General features: G+C 44.5%; 2 protein-coding genes across 6 annotated transcripts; one reads left to right on the top strand and one right to left on the bottom strand.

Annotated features, from left to right (window-relative positions):
* Positions 1-689: 689 nt before the first annotated feature.
* On the top strand, positions 690-6,444 carry akr1a1b (aldo-keto reductase family 1, member A1b (aldehyde reductase)). 4 transcript variants are annotated; one of them, XM_086145604.1, is made up of 9 exons: positions 690-815; positions 2,344-2,439; positions 3,603-3,722; positions 3,818-3,969; positions 4,251-4,446; positions 4,562-4,761; positions 4,848-4,920; positions 5,000-5,086; positions 5,975-6,146. In XM_086145604.1, exons 2-9 carry the CDS (start codon positions 2,359-2,361, stop codon positions 6,062-6,064), a joined length of 999 nt encoding a protein of 332 aa, XP_086001730.1. In that variant the 5' UTR covers positions 690-815; positions 2,344-2,358; the 3' UTR covers positions 6,065-6,146. The 4 variants fall into 4 exon arrangements, with proteins under 4 accessions (XP_086001730.1, XP_086001713.1, XP_086001721.1 ...); XM_086145587.1 differs by lacking the exon at positions 690-815 and adding an exon at positions 1,013-1,275; XM_086145595.1 differs by lacking the exons at positions 690-815; positions 5,975-6,146 and adding exons at positions 1,016-1,275; positions 6,153-6,444.
* A 654-nt stretch (positions 6,445-7,098) lies between these two features.
* c1h19orf44 (chromosome 1 C19orf44 homolog) lies at positions 7,099-14,785 on the bottom strand. 2 transcript variants are annotated; one of them, XM_086145576.1, is made up of 10 exons: positions 14,353-14,785; positions 14,087-14,233; positions 13,889-14,004; positions 13,334-13,802; positions 12,702-13,005; positions 12,329-12,411; positions 11,136-11,535; positions 10,599-10,688; positions 9,929-10,095; positions 7,099-7,446 (listed from the first exon to the last, which is right to left on the bottom strand). In XM_086145576.1, the coding sequence occupies exons 1-10, from the start codon at positions 14,464-14,466 to the stop codon at positions 7,384-7,386; spliced, it is 1,953 nt and encodes a 650-aa protein (XP_086001702.1). In that variant the 5' UTR covers positions 14,467-14,785; the 3' UTR covers positions 7,099-7,383. The 2 variants fall into 2 exon arrangements, with proteins under 2 accessions (XP_086001702.1, XP_086001692.1); XM_086145566.1 differs by having other exon boundaries at positions 7,099-7,310.
* Between the last annotated feature and the right edge of the window lie 3,161 nt (positions 14,786-17,946).

The following is a 17,946-nucleotide window of genomic DNA, read 5'->3' as shown; positions in this document are numbered from 1 at the left end:
GTTTTTGCATTCTGTTTTAGTGTATGAAGACCTTGGCAAGACCTAAAATAACAGTGACACAGTGTTCATGTCTTTTGTTGCTTAAAAGTAAACCGAATGTTATATCGTCTGTTGAGAAAGAAATTGGTGATGGTGGATATTTGTCTTTAATCCATTTTTGAGTTTTTGCCCAAAAGTCTTGTACTTTTTAGCACGAGAAAAATATATGGTCCGTGGTTTCAATGTTGTCTTCACAAAAGGAACAAATATTATCTTCAATAGTAAAGCGTAACCTCAATAATTCTTTAGATGGATAGATGTCATTCATTATTTGAAGTGCGTCTCTTTTGCCTTGGGGGGTATGGGTAGAGTAAGATACATAGTCCGCAGCGTGGTAATCGATTTCTTATTAAATTTACTCCTCAAATCATCTATTATTGACTACTGACTGTTGTCCTCTTGGAATATTGTCGCCCAAACTACGTTGCCCTCCACGACAGGGCCATTTTGGATCAAAAATATTCAAAAATCCCAACTCCGTTTTAGCATACATGTCATGTGTAACGAGAAAAAAAATGACTTGAATTACCGATTCATGCGTCTTGCGATTAGGGTTTACGTTGGCATTCGTCAGAACAGTTTTTCCTGCAGGGATATTTTGTAAAAATAACTGTGTTTGAGAGCTTCCCACGCCCGCCACCAGGAGCGCTCTGGTGTTTCCTCTGTGGCAACGGTTCATCGGCGCGTACCGTTTTACATCGAAGACTATCTGACAGCCGTAGTTACAAAGCAGAGCGTTCAATTCAACCCAACACCCACTGTCCACAACCGACCAGGTAACAAATTCAATGTTAATTATCATTTTCCTGGAAAAAATGTGACGTTAAGTGCATATTTTTATTATCCGATTATGTTCTATACAAAAGCTGCGTACGCGTTTCGGATAAAAAAGGAGAAAGCCGGGTAGTTTTAAACCGGAAATAGGGGGTCCGCATCCCCGGAAAGGAGATTTTTCACGTACCGAGGTGGTGTTTTTGAACATATAGCTGGAAACAACGCCGTCCTGTTGTTGTGTTTCAACTGAGGGGGGCTGTAGTTACCTGGACGGGGCCCGCCGTGGGGCGGCCGGTTCTTAAACAAAACAAAAAAAAAAACGTAAGCTGGCAAGTTCGGGACGAGTGGGCGGGGTGCCCGCCGCAGTGATTTGACGAGAGCAGAGGCGACATGCACTGTTCCCTGTGTCGAATGATCACGCTGCCGCCCCTTCGTGCTTGTTTTGACGCCGGCTGGCGGAGAGTAAGTCGGCAAAACGGCAGGTTTGGCATCGGACACCACCGGTACAGTAAGCACAGGGTTGCAGCTTCGTCCGGTGGAGGCTAAAGCTAGCTGGTTGGCTAGTTAGCTAGCTACCTCTGAATCGACCGGTCAGTTGATATTTGACGGGAAGCCAAAAAAACAAAACAAAAGTGTCCTTCACCACTGAAGTGAATGAATGAAACGTGAGACAGTTGCCTTAAAATATCACAACGTAGTGTCTTTATTTCTAATTGTCATATTTAAAGGTACAAACACACGGGACCATTTCATAGCGATAGTCCGGCGTTGTGGGCAGGATGGTTTTATGTGCGTGGCTCGAGGTGTGGCGCGTGACACCCCAAGAGCGAGATGTGCGGCGGAAACGTCTGGAAAATATTGTCACGTGACCCGGAAATGCCCAACCTTGGCCTACAAATAATAATAATAATATAAATAATAATAATAATAATAATAATAATAATGTAAGTTTGATTTGTCGTTGAACCCCCCCTGTAGTTGTATTTTTTATTTTAAATGTATTTATCTATCCTTACAATTTGAAGAGGGTTATCTACTAACCCTGTGGTTTCGATGATGACTTTTGATATATGTCATATTTATGAAATTCTGAATGCAACACGGTTATTGTCTTCTTAATCGCAGGTGTGGCTTTTATTTACCAAACATTTTTACTGATATGTTGATTGTGTTATTGTGCTGCATTTCATACTTAACTTACCGACAGAAATCTAAATGAACTCAAAAATATTCACATTTTATCTGCTGGTTTTTAGAGAAGGTTTGGTTTGTTATAACTGCCATTGATTTAGCTTATTATAAACTATTTGTAGTATAACTAACTAACTGTCCCTATTTAGTCCAAGATTGGAAGGTGTATTTAAGTTCACGTACTATGTCCACAGAGCTCATTTAGCCTCCAGTTGTTTGTTAGCTAAAATATGAAATACCCCTTTTATTTCAGTATCAGTGTTGCGGTATAACAGCAGGACTGTCTTTTTTTTCCCTTGCTGATGGTCTCTCCTTGACTTTTTTTTTTCCCCCCTGAAGGTACTACAGAGAGGGATGAATGACTTTGCCGTTCTCAACACAGGGCGAAAGATGCCCCTGCTTGGCCTGGGAACCTGGAAAAGTGACCCAGGAAAGGTAGATGCTTCCCCTCTGTCCCTCCTTGTACTCTAAAATGACTGTCAAATCAATACATATTAGAGTAGGTGGTGAATTTAACAGCTGCACAAAGAAATGCACTGTCTTAAAAGTCGCGAGGGGACATATCCCCATATCATATTCAAATTGACAAACAAATTGGTGATTATTACAAGTGTTAACAGGCAGATGTTTGAAAACAATACAGGTTATAAGCTTAGATGACTGTGTTTGTCTCATAGCAGCCTGACATGTACAGGGAAATTAAAAAAAATAAACCATTGTTGTGATGCGTTTTATCAGTAATGCAATTATGTATGACTGTTACATATTCTAACAGTAATAACATCCTTATAACTAAAGGTTTTTAAGGAATTTGCCATCAATGTGCCATTTATCGGACAAGTCGTTGCAAGAGGGAAAACCTCCCCCTACAACCCAGATTGTCCAAACGTGGCGTTAGTAGTAAACTAGCTTTACAGTGACTAAGTTAGTAGGTCACTGCTGCACAACGTATGCTTGTATCATGTCCACTAGGTGGCATAATTCTGCTAAATTTTGAGTCAACTCAATGAGCGTTCCACTGTTTATCGGTTTAAATGTCAGCTGATGTCTTTTCCCAAGGGTGTCTGTTTATGTGGCTGGGGGAAGGGGGATGTATTTTGTTATGAAGAAAATCATATTTTTTAGTTTTGCAATTGCCTCATTTTAAAAACAGCATTTTTTATAAAAAAGCAGCAAGCTGTTGCCAGATGTTCTCCCCATGGTTGCCTTGGTTCTCTCCAGGTTATCTATCTTCCTCCCCCAGTCCAGAAACAGCCAGCAGGTTCATTTAGGACCGTAATATGTGAATGACAGAGTGAATACTTATCGAAATCCTCTTGTCGTGGCAACTGGACATTTCTTCACTTGAAGACGTTTCACCTCTCATCTGAGAGTCTTCTACACTCAGAGAGTGAAATTTGAAGTCCATGTCATGGCTAATTTTTTCACATAATCTGTTATTTCAATGTAGTAAAAATGCACTTAATAGCATTATTTCTGCAATTATCTATAATTGACATGAAGGGGGTATGTGTGATCAGTGGGCCTGAGATATTGGAATTATTTATTCATGTATTTTTCTGTTTTCATGAGCTGTCAGTTTCTTCTTTTTGTGGCAGGTGAAACAGGCAGTTATCTGGGCCCTGGAGGCTGGTTACCGCCATATTGACTGTGCCTCCATCTATGGCAATGAGGTGGAGATCGGAGAAGCCCTTCAGGAGACACTCGGCCCTGGCAATGTGAGGCCCCTGGATCCACATGAGCGTGTTGTGTGGCGTTCTTGCACTGACCCCTGTTCACTCACTGCTTCACCTGCTTCCGATTTCTCCGGCAGGCCTTGAGGCGGGAGGACGTGTTCATCACATCCAAGCTGTGGAACACCCGACATCACCCCGAGGATGTGGAGCCGGCCCTCTTAAAGACCCTGAAGGACCTGAAGCTGGAATATCTGGACCTCTACCTCATCCACTGGCCCTATGCCTTCCAGTGAGCTCACCCCCTCCGCCGAGGTCCACCCGATGACAAGCCAGCTGAAGCACATCTGAAAGAGCCATCTTCTATCATGTGAAACAAACTAATGGAATTAGGCTATTACCCCCTGATTGTTAGGAAGACATGTTTTTAACAAAAAGTAAACTGCCAAAAAATGGGTCAAAATAATTGTCATCATCACACATTTCCAACCCATCGAGTATCCTAATTGTCCCGGGGAAGGCGTCTTTTTTTTTTTCCAGCGTGATAACTCTGCCCTTCCTTGCCTCACGTAGACGCGGCGACGTCCCCTTCCCCAAGAGGGAGGACGGCACTTTGCTGTACGACAACATCGACTACAAGCTGACGTGGGCCGCCATGGAGAAGCTGGTGGGAAAGGGGCTGGTTCGGGCCATCGGCCTCTCCAACTTCAACAGTCGACAGGTCGACGACGTCCTCTCCGTCGCCAGCATCAAACCCACCGTACTCCAGGTAACGGGAGGCGATGCAGATCCAACTTAGACTTTTGGGCCAAAACTGAGCCTGACAACAAGAGGAAGGATATTTAATATCGTCTGTGTCCTGTTTGTGTGTTACTCTTGTTCAGGTGGAGAGCCACCCCTACCTGGCGCAGGTGGAGCTGCTGGCCCATTGCAGGGACCGGGGCCTGGTGATGACGGCCTACAGCCCCCTGGGGTCTCCAGACCGGGCCTGGAAACACCCGGACGAACCGGTCCTCCTTAGCGAGCCCGTCATCGCATCTCTTGCAGAGAAATATAAAAAATCCCCTGCTCAGATTATTCTGAGGTGATTTTTTTTTTTTGCATCCTGCTGTTTTTCTGCTCCAAACTCCAACAACCTCAGGGTTGAGTAAATGTGTGTCTTTGCCGCAGGTGGCAGACGCAGCGAGGAGTGGTAAGCATCCCCAAGAGCGTGACCGAGAGCCGCATCAGAGAGAACATTCAGGTAGATGCAGTCGGCCGCCCTCCTGCATAACCCCCTCCCCCCCGCGTCTCAACCGGCTCTTGCCGATGTCTGTTCTCAGGTGTTTGACTTCACCCTCGACGCCGAGGAGGTGAAGGGAATCACAGCCCTGAGCAGAGGGTGGCGCTACATTCTACCAATGATCGAGGTAAGACAAGGGAATTACCTTGACCGAGCCAGAACTCACGAGTCTTTCACGCCATCAGTCACCCCTCCACTGTCCACATCACAGGTCTTTCTCAGTTTTTTTAAACTTCTATGAATCACCTGCCACACTTAGGAAACGTCTTGTTAATTTTTTTCCACATTAGTTTTATTTTTGATTCATATTGAAGGTCATTTCTTGTTTATTACCAGTGTTGCATCTCCAAGGGTTGGTTTCAGCCCTCAGCAGGATCTTGCCTCAAATATACGGATATTTCTTAACAGGCTTTTCCATATAATTATCATTGAACATGTTTTTTTTTTAATTGTCGTTTCTTTCTCACCTATTATTGGTTTTGCTCTTCTAAAAACACGTTCCAGTCTTCAGATTCAGAACATTTGGTATCTCTGTTTAAGATAGAAAAGAAACAAGACTGTTTTTTAGCTCTAACTCTTGTGGAAACATGAAACCATCTTTTCTAGTTTATCTTCACTGTTATGTTAAAAAGGAGAATTTAAATCTAATTGAATTTTTTTTTCATAATTTCCCCTTTTTTTTGTATTGTACTTTCTCATATTCAAATGAACTGTCAATACTGAGGTTATTCCCTGCTCATTTTTATATTATTGTAAATCATATTTACCTGTTTTCTTTGCAAACTGTTAATGAATCTTCAAAAGCAAGAATTATTTGATATGAACAACATCTGAATTTTTTCCCACTTCAAATTATAGTGGGTCATCTTGTTTTTAAAATAATTATCAGGTCAGTTGTGCTTCCTGACCTGGAAAAATTGTTAATTGTAATAAAAGAGGGACTGAGCTGGTGAAAAGTGTCCACATCGGAAACCGAAATAAACCGCACTTTCTGAAAATTATTCAAAATCCCCAGTTGGCCTTCACTCTGGACCTGCCCCTGAAGAGTGCTGCTGTGCATACTTCTGCCTTTACCCACAAGGGGATGCTGGCGGATTTAAGATAATTGATCGCCATTGGGGAAATTCAAATTTTGAGTGCAAACGCTACCTGTCACAGAACAATAGCTTAGGATTCTGCTTTGGACGTTGCAGGTGGAGGGGAAGCGTGTTCCCAGGGATGCAGGACATCCCCACTACCCCTTCAGCGACCCCTACTGACAACTCACACAGCTACTCGGATCTGTGCCTTTTAAGACCCCCCGGCCCCCCCATCCCAAGGCTTCACCGCGTCATCCTCGTGTCACTAGTTTGTTTCCAGATCCTGCCATTGAAAGTTAGTCAGGATTTAAGTCACACCCTGCACTTAGCATTGACAAAGATCATGGATCAATCTGTTTGACTGAATACATGCTGTTATTTTTTAAATAAACATTTTGTTACTTCCTGTGGGAGTTATGTCTGTATGACTGAAGCTGAATGGTTGCTGCCTGCTTTCATCATATGTATCTATGGATATACTGTGTGTATCAGGAATTCGATGTTATTTAATGAAATGAAGTGTGTTACTGAGATTTATTCAAGCTGCATGTAAGGCTAAAAGAATTTTGCCCACAGTGCTGTATGATTGGGACTGATAATTCGGACAGCATCAGTCAAAACAGTCACACATTTGAATAAATGCGACAGGAGGAAAACAAAGGAAATTGGGCACAGACAAGGCATACCAGAGGCCATATGTCTGAATTAAATTACGAAAAAAAACCTCAACAGATCACCTGAACATAAACAAATCTGAATAACTAAATCTGAAAGCAGTAAGATTGTTCCTGATACTTGTAAAAATCAGCACAGCTAAGCAGAAATTTGACAACACAATTACAAAACTTAAGTTTTTTTTTATTATTAAAATAGACATTTCAGAGTTTTAAAATATACCTTATACATTTAAAACACACATTTTGGTTTCTACTAATGAAAAGACAGTATTAGACAGCTTTTTTAAAAACACTTACAGCTCCAGGGTTGTGGGTTGATGGTGCTCATCCCAGAAAACCATGATGTAGGATTAATGTTTCTCTTCCACATAATCTCAACATTGTTTGACATTGGTGCTTGGAGGGCATCTTTTATTTCATAATGTGACTCAAGTTGTAAACATACATTCAAATATTTGTACTTTTTCCCAGATGATTCAGGAGTCCCCACCTCCAGGTGCTTGGGGGCTCAGAAGTGTTCCCAGGCCGGATGGGATGTATAATCCCTCAAGCGAGTTCTTGGTAGTCTAAAGGGTCCTACTGCCAGCCCGAGGATCTGGTGGTTGACACAAAGACACATTGGCCCAGGTTGTGGAGCGGTGGGAATCCTCCTGGAGGGCGGGGGCTTCTCAGTTTCTCGCCTCCTGCAGTGTATCCACTGTCACTCCGGGACCCCTGAGTTTACGTATTTGCTGTGAAAAGTACAGCAATGGAGTGTTGTGTTTGAGTGCTGTCAAACTAGACAACAGGGGGGGCAGTTTTAGGCAGGAAAAGGATTTAATGTCTCAAGTTTGATGTTTTCTCGTGATTCAGAGATGTGAACCCCCCCTGGGATGTTTGGAGTGGGTTTTTTTGACAACTTAAACCAAAACTCTAAATTTAAAGCCCCCCCCCCTTCATTTTTAGGTCTTTTTGGTGCTGGTTTAAAGCAATTGTTAAGTGATTTTCAGGTCATTTCTTGTTTATTTTCTGATTCTATACCAACCTCCAGGTGATTTCTCCACACAATTTCCTGTCATTTCTTTGCTGACCCTCACAACATCCCTGGACATGCGTGCAGAGCATGTGCTGGGCAGCTAGCTGGGACTTTTACGGACATCGTCAACCTGCCCCTTGACCAGGCAATTTAATGCCACAGCCATGGTGCCAGCGCCGAAGCAGTCCAACCCAACGTGTCCCAATGGCTACTGCCCGGTAGCATTCACACCCATCATCATGAAGTGCTTCAAGCAGCTGGTCCTGGCACACCTGAAGGACTCCCTCCCACCCACACTGGATCCACACCAGTTTGACTAACACACCAACAGGAGCATAGATGATGCAGTCTCTACAGCCCTGCACTCTGTGCTCACGCACATGGACACCCACAACACCTATGCTCGATTGCTGTTCGCTGACTTCAGCTCAGCTTTCAACACGGTCACCCGGTCCAAGATAATCACTAAACTTGGTGACCTGGGCATCGACACCTCCCTCTGCAACTGGATTATGAACTGTCTGACCAACAGACCACAGTATGCTAGAAAAGGCCACACCTGCTCCACCACCATCATACCCAACAACGGCGGGCCACAAGGCCGTGTGCTGAGCCCATTCCTGTACTCGCTCTTCACTAACGACTGCAGACCTGTTCATGGATCCGACTCCATTATCAGGTTTGCGGATGATACCACGGTGATAGGTCTCATCAGCAACAGCGACAACGAGACAGCCTACAGAAAAGAGGTACAGCACCTGGCCATGTTGTGCACCAAAAATAACCTGCTCCTCAACACCAGCAAAACCAAGGAGCTCATCGTGGACTACAGAAGGGAGAAAAGAAGACACAAATGAGCCCATCTACATCAACGGGATGATTGTCAAGCAAGTCTCCAGCTTCAAGTTCCTGGGGATCCACATCTCAGAGGACCTGTCCTGAAACACCAACGCCTCCAAGAAAGCTCAACGGCGCCTGTTCCTCTTGAGGACACGGAAGAAGAACCACCTGTCTTCGGCTGTACTGGTGAGTTTTTTTACCGTTGCGCAACTGAGGGAATTCTAACCAATTGTTTCAGTTTGGGACGGAAGCTCCCGCACTGCAGCGGTTGGTGAAGACCAACACATCACAGGAACTCCACTTCCAGCCATTGAAGACATCCAGAAGGAACGCTGCCTGCATGCAGCTAGCAGCATCCTCCCACCCTGCCCATGAACTGCTTTCCCTGTATCCTTACAAACCCTAGATGACCACCACACGCCAACTCACTCATTCCCTACAACTGCACCACTAGACTGCTGCACAATACCACACTAGTTAGGAACTCTAGGTAGCTACTGTGTGTATTTATTCAATTATGCACTGTTTAATTTCCATTTCAACTGTATATTTTTTAGATCATGATTTATCATCATTTATAGGGACGGCGTGGTACAGGAGGTAGAGTAATTGTCTTTGGAACTGAACGTTCCTGGTTAGATTTCTGGCTCTTCCTAGTGTGTCGAAGTGTTGTTGAACGCATAACAATGAACCCCTAACTGCTCCCCAGGGGCTGGTCGACAGTATCCTACTGCTCATGGTTCATCCATGATGGGTTGATTGCAGAGACTGAATTAATAGAGGATAAATTACTATTATCTGTACATTTGCTCAGGTAATTTATGACCATAGTTTCTGCCCATATTTTTATCACATCTAATGCATATATCCATCTGTATAATATGTACATATTAATCAATCTGTAAATCACCAGTATATCACTGACACCATGTCAGACTGTTAATTTATTTATTTTATCTGCACCTGCTGCTTTTTTGCACTTCTGGTTGGATGCTAAAATGCATTTCTTTGCCCTGTAATCATACAGAGTAAGGACAATAAAGTTGAACTTAATGTAATCTAATTTCATCTAGTTTAATGATGATTTATGGCTGTATTTGATCGTTTTTCATTTTCATGCACAACAGCCTTTGACACCAGTTGCGTCAAGTTGGCTCCTGCAGAAACACCATGTCATTGTAATGTGTATACACACATGCACTCATACATGCATGCACACACGCACGCACACACACACTGTGTGAAGGGCTTAGAAATGATACACAATCTGCATTAGACTCTCCCTGTACCTGAAACAGTCACTGTGTGTGTGTGTGTGTGTGCGTGTGTGTGTGTGTGTGCGTGTGTGTGTGTGTCACCTCCATGGTGTCGTGCAGGGTGACGTATCTGTGGCCTGGCGGCTCCAGGTGCTGCACCAGGCTGGAATGCAGGTGGCGGCTGCTCTCGATGAAGCCCCTGGTCACAGCCAGGTGTTGTTTCAGCATTTCTGTGACAACATCCACCGGTGGACAGCAGGAGCTGAAGGCTGAGCCACAGGTGCCAGATTAGCATCTTTAGACCACCTGCTGCCTGTTCTAACACTTTCTGGGCAGAACTACCTGTCTATCATGAAGCCTTATCTGGATTAAATCCTTATTAGGATAAAAATGGGATCATAATCCATCCATTCGTCGTATACTGCTTATCCTACTCTGGGGCGCGAGATATGCTGGAGCCTATCCATGCAGCCTTTGGGCAAGAGGTGGGGTACACCCTGGACTGGTCGCCAGTAGTTGGCAGGAAAAAAGGAGGAAAATGGAAAAAAATAGCTCTGCAAGTGGCAACAAGTGTGGGAAAATGTCACTATATATATATATATATATATATATATATATATATATACGGTGAGGGGGGGGGGGGGATGTGTTAATCCAAGCCTAATCCAGTTTCATTCTCCCAAAAATCCAGCATGCCGCTAATGTGACAGATGTTTCATACTCTTAGTCTGTGCAGGATTTGAAACCAGAGCATTTCTCCGTCAGTTCTCACCTCCCACGGCCCCCGAAGTCCAGGTGTGGGCAGCGAGCGGACGGTCGCTCATGTAGATTTGGCCCGGAACGGGACCCCAAGCGGACAAACCTGCGGGCGGGGACACACACTTCTCATGTAAGTGTCTGGCTTTTGAAATAATGTCAAGCTTCTTGACACTTCAGCTTGTCTATCGAGCAAAACCTCCAGGAACAACGGCGCAGTTCACGAGTGATTCCGTTGCCATGGTTACAGTGCTCAAACACAGAGCCGGGAAAAGACCCCCGAAGCCAGCACAAAAAAGTCACAAGCATGTTCGAGGCAAAACAATGGGATTCCCTCTAACGCAAGCTACAACTGGTTCCTTTCATGACTGTTGCCTGAAAACCCGCTGGGGAGGGAAAAATGAATGAGGACCTGTTCGAACACAGGGAAAATCTGAGCGAGTTCAGGACAAATAAATCAACATTACAGGGATTTTCTAAGGAACCGAAAAGGGGGTAGCTCATTTAACAGTTAAGGATACGTATAGCTAAGGTGTGTGTGATGTGATCTCACCGCCTGGCTGTGTGTGTGTCTGTAGATCAGGTTGCGTCTGCACCGCTGCCTCCTTCGACCTGCTTTTGGAAGAAGCGTCCTTCCGGGCAGACCTGGACGCTCTGGAGGACCTGCTCCCACTGATTGACCGAGACATCTGACTGCGGTCGGAGATCCATGTGGCGTGAGAGCCGCTGTCAGAAAGCGCACCGGAATGGCTGTCTCCCGCCAGTGACTCCTCACTGTGGACCTCCGTCGCTGCCTCCTCCCCCTGTGCCAGGCGCTCTGACACCTGGCTGGCGCTGTCCTCCGCCACCAGCCTACTCTCGCTCTCAAAGTCACTGAGGTACTCTCCCACCTCCTCCTCCATCTGCTGGGGTCCGTCTATGGACACGGAGTTGGGGGTGTTGCGATCACCATCCTGGTTCAGACAGAAAACCACCAGTGAGGGGAAAAGTGTTCACTGTGGCGTTGAAAGACATGGTGTTGGTCTGGTGTTGGGTTCAGCTCTCTTGTCGGCATCCTGAGGCATTCAAACTCTCCAACTTAACACTCTCAGCCCCTTCAATCACACCGAGATGGTTGTACGTGATGCATTACATTACATTACATTACATTTGGCAGACGCTTTTATCCAAAGCGACTTACAATAGAGGACATAAGGACTGCAAATACACTTGCAAATACACGATGCACAGGAAATATACAGAACAGTAAGCTTGGGTTAGCTAGGGTTTTTTTTTTCTTTTTGGACAGAGACACACAAACGTACACACACACACACACACACACACACACTGCATAGCCTAACTTGCTGCCAACCTGATCTGGGACATCAGCGCAGTAAAAAGTCCTGAAAGAGAAACGTTTTTACCTGTTTCTTGAAGGTTGAGAGAAATGATGCTAGTTTTGTTGCTTCTGGGAGTTTGTTCCACCACTGAGGTAGTAGAACTGAGAACAGTTTTGCCTGAGATCGCTTAGAGCGAGCAAAAGGTACTATTAATAGGTGATGCAGAGATTTTTAGTAATATCAATCACACTCAGGTTTATTTATCTCTCTGGCCTTGAAATAATCGAATAAAGTAAATAATCTCTGGCTGTAAACCAGACTGTTATTGGAGCTAGATTGATAGGAAATGAGCTGGAAGTCACAAAGAACTTTCACAAATGAAACTCCTTTCCCATTCATTCCCGGTGTTTAAAACTACGCCCACCTCGTCTCCAGATGGCGCTTGGGGGGGTCCGGCAGCGGCGGGGACGAGGTCGTCTAACGTCAGCACGTTCAGCTTGAAATCAGCTGCAGGATGAAAAAAAAAAAGATATGAGCGTGTGACTGATATAAACATTGATATGAACAAGTTTCTGGTCATTTCTATTTTCAAATTGAACACATTCAGCAGAAATCATAAAACAAAAGTGTAATAATTGAAGGTCTGGACTTTTCACACTTTTACTTTTATAGCATTTAAATAAAATTAGAACTTGGCAGAGCAAAGTCTAAATTTGTCTTGAGGAACAAAGAATTTGTTCTGATATTTAAAACAAAAGTGATTTCTGATTTCGTTTTTCCCGACAACCAGCTCTAACCATCAGAAGAGTCTGCGTATACGTCGCCGTGGGTGACGATGGAGCCGGGCTCGATGGGGAACAGCTCATCCAGGGAGAGCACATCTTCGTGGTCTGAGATGGAGGACGGAGACAGTTGGGGGTCGGTGGCCCCGCCGGGAGGTGGGGAAAGTGACGGGGAAGGGGAGAGCGCAGACGGGCTGAAGTGGGCCTGAGGGCGGCCTGTGAACCGGAACGGGGAGCGGCGGTGTGAAGAGGAGCGAGGTGGCGGTGAGGCTAGTGGGGGATGAGCGACAGTGGGTGGAGGCGCGGTCTGGGTCGTGGTCTGTGGGGGAGGGGAGCAATGAAAGCACACCTTCCAATACCTAATATAACCTTCAAGTGTAAAATTCTCATTTGTGATATTAAAAACTGTCTTTCAGTCCCACAAATAGAGGTCAATTATGGTATTCTCTTTCACTTTCTTCTGTAAAGTCACTCCAATTTTCCAATGGCCGTAGAGAAAATCGTTAAATGAATCACTATTTATAAGAAAAGAAAAGATATCAAATTATATTAACATATTGCTGACATGTTGTAATTCAATTTGTCGATAGTGTTTATACATATGATAAACATTTGAAGGGGAAGAAAGAAAAGGAGCAGGAACACACCTTTCCTGCTGCTCCACTGGACGACCGTCTGACAAGGCTGCTGTCGGGTGACAAAGAGTCTCCCAGCAGTTTCTTCATGTCCTCTTCATCACTTTCCAGACTCACGCTGCACGCCCTTCTCGCTGACTCTGCCCTCGAGCCCACCAGCGACACTGCTGCACCGGCTGTTCTGGCTCTGACCCCATCGCCAATATCCTTACTTTGTGGAGATCCAGAGGCAGCGACAGTATGCATGTCATCATAGGCAGCAGCTGCCTTGTTCTTTAGAAATCGTTTCCCCGGCGATGACAGAGGCGCGGAGGCTTCCTGGGACGTTGACGCTGCCACATCTGAAGTCAAATCGTGGCTGGGCATCACACCCTCCTTGACCTGTTGCTGAGCTTCTCTGCGGCTGCGGATGCGGCTCTCAATCTGAGCCAGCCTTTGCAATGCAGCTGTCTGGGAGCCAAGCTTGGATGATGACACATATCTGTCATATCATAGTGAAAGAAGCTGATCAATGAGATATATTCACCTTTTCCACTAGAGATTGGCACCACATGCTAAATCATGTACCTGGGTTTAAGCAGCGGCTCTTGTGTTTGGCTCCGGCTGACAGGTGATCGGCGGCTGTCTTGGGCGGGAGGCGCCACCTTCTTCAAGAATCTGCTCCTGCCTCCCTCTGGAAAACTCTTAGGAAACCCAGAAGGCTGTGGATCACAAACAGCTCCTGTGTTTTAGTACTGCTGCGAGGCTCAATGTTTTGGTGTTTACCTTTGGGAGCCCCCCCTCTTTTCCTTGGCTGTTGTTCGCATTAGCAGGTCCCGGGGGGGCGGCACTCGGTTCCGACCCAGAGCTGATGGACAGGTCGCTCAGATCTGAGAGGAAGGCTTGGGGTTTCGCGAAACCACTTTCGACACCCTGGGGAGACAGGAGGGTGGAAACAGGCCCACTGTGTCCGTGAGTGAACTTTAAGGAATTTTAAATATTTCTCCGACTGAAATTAGTGTCATAGAGCGGATGACTCGGAAGAAACTCACCGGTTTGCCAGCGGATGCTCGAGTGGAATCGCGGTCTCCTCCGCTGGTCCTCCGGGCGGACAGCACCGCCTGAGCCCAGTCCACAGCGCTGCTTCGTCCGCCTCTTTTCCACATCTCGAACACCGAATGCTGCCCGGCCAGATGGGCTTAAGTCGCGTCGCGATACCAAATCGTGACAAAACTACATGTTGATTCCGACAGAGACAAGCGCTATTTTTGAGTTAGCTAACTGTTTCGCTAGCATATCAGCAAGCTAACGACCACAGCCGCTCTACGTTACCCGGTTGAAATTATTTTAAAATGTCGGCATTTGTTTGTTGTTTAAATTCAGAAATATCTCTAAGCAAAAATACCGAACTTTTAAGTTTCCAAATGGTTCCCGTCTTGCTTTCCACTCTGGAGTCCCCCGTCTCCATAGAAATGGCCTTTTCTTCTTCGTCCCCTCTGCCGTCGTGTCGCAGGTCCGCTTTTGCCCACAGCGCCACCTATCGGGAGGGATGAGAACGGAACAGAAACCGCAGTTAATGAGTTTGAAATCTGGCATCATTTTTGCAAACTGTCTGCCTGTAGGATTAAATGCACCAGTGGATTTACTGGAAAATTCTTATTGTTATTGTGGACAAATGAGAATCGGGAAAACCTACAGCAAGGCCTAGTAATTATAGAGAAAAAAATCACGTGGGAATTTGCTAAAAAGTATCATCTATATTATTTTTAAAATCTTGATATTGATCACAATGTGAATGTAAACAAGAAAACTAAATCATTCACTTTATGAAGTATACAGTAGCAAATCTATTAGTTTAACTGAACACATAAACTGTTATTTTGCGCATTGACTCGCTAACCCATTCGACCAAGAGGCTGCTTTGTCAAAATGGTTTTGCTCAATTCAGCATTTCATGTGTGTGGTAATGATTCATAAACTTTAAATGTGAACAAAACTGAAACTATTTAATAAGAAATTACCTAAAATTCAGAAAAATATTTACACCAATTTATAATAACATCATAAGACATTCAACATGACAAAAACGTAACCATTTTCTGAATAAAGGACAAAATATATACAAATATAAATGATGACGCAAACTAAAAGACACCGAAAGAAGCAAAGGAAGAAAACTTGAATCCAATGTATTTCTCTATTCACGAAAGTTTCCATCATGAAGGTCAGGGATATCAAATATTTTACTATTTTACTTTTTTAATGAAAACCCTCAATTCATTGCTCAAACTGCACCTTCTCTTGCTCCCCGGGTCTGTCAGACAGGCAGCTCAGGAAGCCATATTGTTGTTAATCTTCCTTAACGTGCTTGTGCAGGAAGCTTGGGGTGAAGGGCGGTCGGATGTGGTTGAACTACCAACCGCTGGCATCAAGGTCCCTGCGCCGTCATCGCTATGGCATTATGTAATCAGTTTCAAACGCAACAACCGCGTCACGCAGCCCAGCCACCACTCATGGTGTCAATGTTCCTACTTTTGGCCTGATTTGTGTGTTTTTCGGTCAAACTAGAGGTGCAGCATCCAGATTTTCAGTGAATGATTGAATGAATGAATGAATGAATGCATGCCATCTCCTAGGAGGTTTTCTAATCCCGTGTAATCCCTGGTCTGATGAAACCAGATAGAGTGGAAATATTGGCAAAAGAGAGGGATTAGTGACCATGGAGTCTGGTGAACATGTGATCCGAGTACAAGGGCACATATACTTGGCTCACAGATATGCAGCCCCTCCAAACACACACGCATGCACACTTCATTCATGGGTCCCATAGCTGCAGCCTGCAAGTGGCGTGAAACAAAAACAACATTGTCTCATCCAGCTCGCATGGTTCATTCATCGTTTGTTTTGCTCAGATTATTCCGCCACATCGATTATGTTAATATCTCGGGTTGCTTTTGTGATGACGATCTAATGAATTGTAACTATATTTACATCTCATTTGCTTTCATTCTGACATTTTTGAATAAAACCAGTATGGATGTGTTGATAATGTGAACTAATTTAATGCTAATTTCAGACATAGATAAGTGCACTGTAAACAAATTTGGCATAATTTGTATTTGCTTTTGTGCTGTTTAACAAAACAAAAAAAAAATTATCTTAAATTGTACAAATTACATGTATGCAATAAGGACGAGGATTATTTTATGAGAGGAAAAATGGGGGCTGTTTCCACAGGGTTTTGCTAAGCTAACATTATAACCTGCAGGAGCTATCTTAATATTTAACCGTTGAAACACAGGAAATCAAGGCAATATTTCAATTCTCCACTTCATGTGTCTTACGTGGCCTTGTCTGAGGCCTTTGCTCGCTCCCCCCCACCGGTCTTATTTATCAGTTTCGTCCTCAGAGGGACTTTTAATCTTTCTTTTTTTTTGCCCCAAAATGCAAGTAATTCAGGTCGCTTTGTCCTCCGCAATCACGATGAGACCATGTGTGCCGTGGTCAGGACACGCAGGCTGTCGATTTAATTCACCCCCCCCCCCCCCCCGTCCCACACACACACATTTTTTTTCCCTTTTTTTACCCCTGTCCAGGAGGTTATGTTTTCCTCCATGGAGTTTGTTTGTTTGTCTGTCTGTTGGAAGGATTACACAAAACCAACCAGGACCTGATAGATGGGTACGGCGTGAAAAGGAATTTTTTAGGGACGAGATGGGTGACTTCTCAGATGCACACGGATAGGGAGCGGCAGCTAAGGCGACAAAATAAAACACGGTAATCCAACACACAATGTGCATGTGTGTGCACAAAGAACATCACGTGACCGGCCAGCATTCTGATGACTACTGTGCATAAATGGACACGACCGTGCAGGTCCTCTCAAATGGGTTTCTCCTAATCCCCTGGCTATTCTCATGAGGCAAAAGCCATTATATATACATTACTGAATGAAATCCATCTGAGCTATAAAACCCACTTGCACACCACTTCACTGCCATGCAGAAGCTGCGATAAAACAAGGCGACAGACAGCGTGAAGCAAAACGGCCTCCCTTAGAGTTCCCCATCATGTAAGGCGGCAAGGAACAAATCTGGTGTGGAAATTAAAACATGATCTCCTCACGTTAAAGAGGTGTCACTCTAGTGTAGGGCCATGGTCCCGGTGCTGAAAACGAAAGAAAAACAAAGATAATAGTGCACATGCAGGAGTCTGGCTTGTGCAAGAAGCTGATTTTGCTAATTTAGCTCTCAGTTTCTATTATCATTGCGTGACATCATGGAAGGTAGGAATGTGTTCATATCACTACAACTTCTATATCCTCTTAGTACGCAAATATTGACTAGAGCAGCGTTTCCCAACCTTTTTTGAGCCATGACACATTTTTTAAATTAGAAAAATCACACAGCGCACCACCAAATAAAACATTTTTAATGAAATAAAATAAAACTTTAGTTTCAGTTTGCTTACCCAGTGTGAAATCTGTTTGGTTGAACACAAAACTTATATTCTTGCAGGAACTGAGGAAGCGCTATATAACTTTCATTGCATTGTCCAGAGCTCACCTTTTTTTACTTTCTTCTGACAACTACTCACACTTGGGCCTTCGTCTGGGCCAGAATGTTTTTCAGGACCAGAGAGTCCTT

Source organism: Fistularia commersonii, chromosome 1 (assembly GCF_037954325.1).
Source record: "Fistularia commersonii isolate RoL2024-O1a breed Wild chromosome 1, RoL_Fcom_v1.0, whole genome shotgun sequence".
NCBI lineage: Eukaryota > Metazoa > Chordata > Actinopteri > Syngnathiformes > Fistulariidae > Fistularia > Fistularia commersonii.
The sequence above is the reverse complement of the archived record's forward strand: the minus strand, read 5'-3'. Positions and strand labels throughout refer to the sequence as shown.

Coding starts and splice junctions, on each gene's coding strand:
- akr1a1b (XM_086145587.1), top strand. CDS start 1,204: ATGCACTGTTCCCTGTGTCGAATGATCACGCTGCCGCCCCTTCGTGCT. Junction 3,970..4,250: donor CACTGGCCCTATGCCTTCCA/GTGAGCTCACCC, acceptor TGCCTCACGTAG/ACGCGGCGACGTCCCCTTCC. Junction 4,447..4,561: donor TCAAACCCACCGTACTCCAG/GTAACGGGAGGC, acceptor ACTCTTGTTCAG/GTGGAGAGCCACCCCTACCT.
- c1h19orf44 (XM_086145566.1), bottom strand. CDS start 14,466: ATGTGGAAAAGAGGCGGACGAAGCAGCGCTGTGGACTGGGCTCAGGCG. Junction 14,234..14,352: donor GAGCATCCGCTGGCAAACCG/GTGAGTTTCTTC, acceptor CTGTCTCCCCAG/GGTGTCGAAAGTGGTTTCGC. Junction 12,412..12,701: donor ATACGCAGACTCTTCTGATG/GTTAGAGCTGGT, acceptor TTCATCCTGCAG/CTGATTTCAAGCTGAACGTG.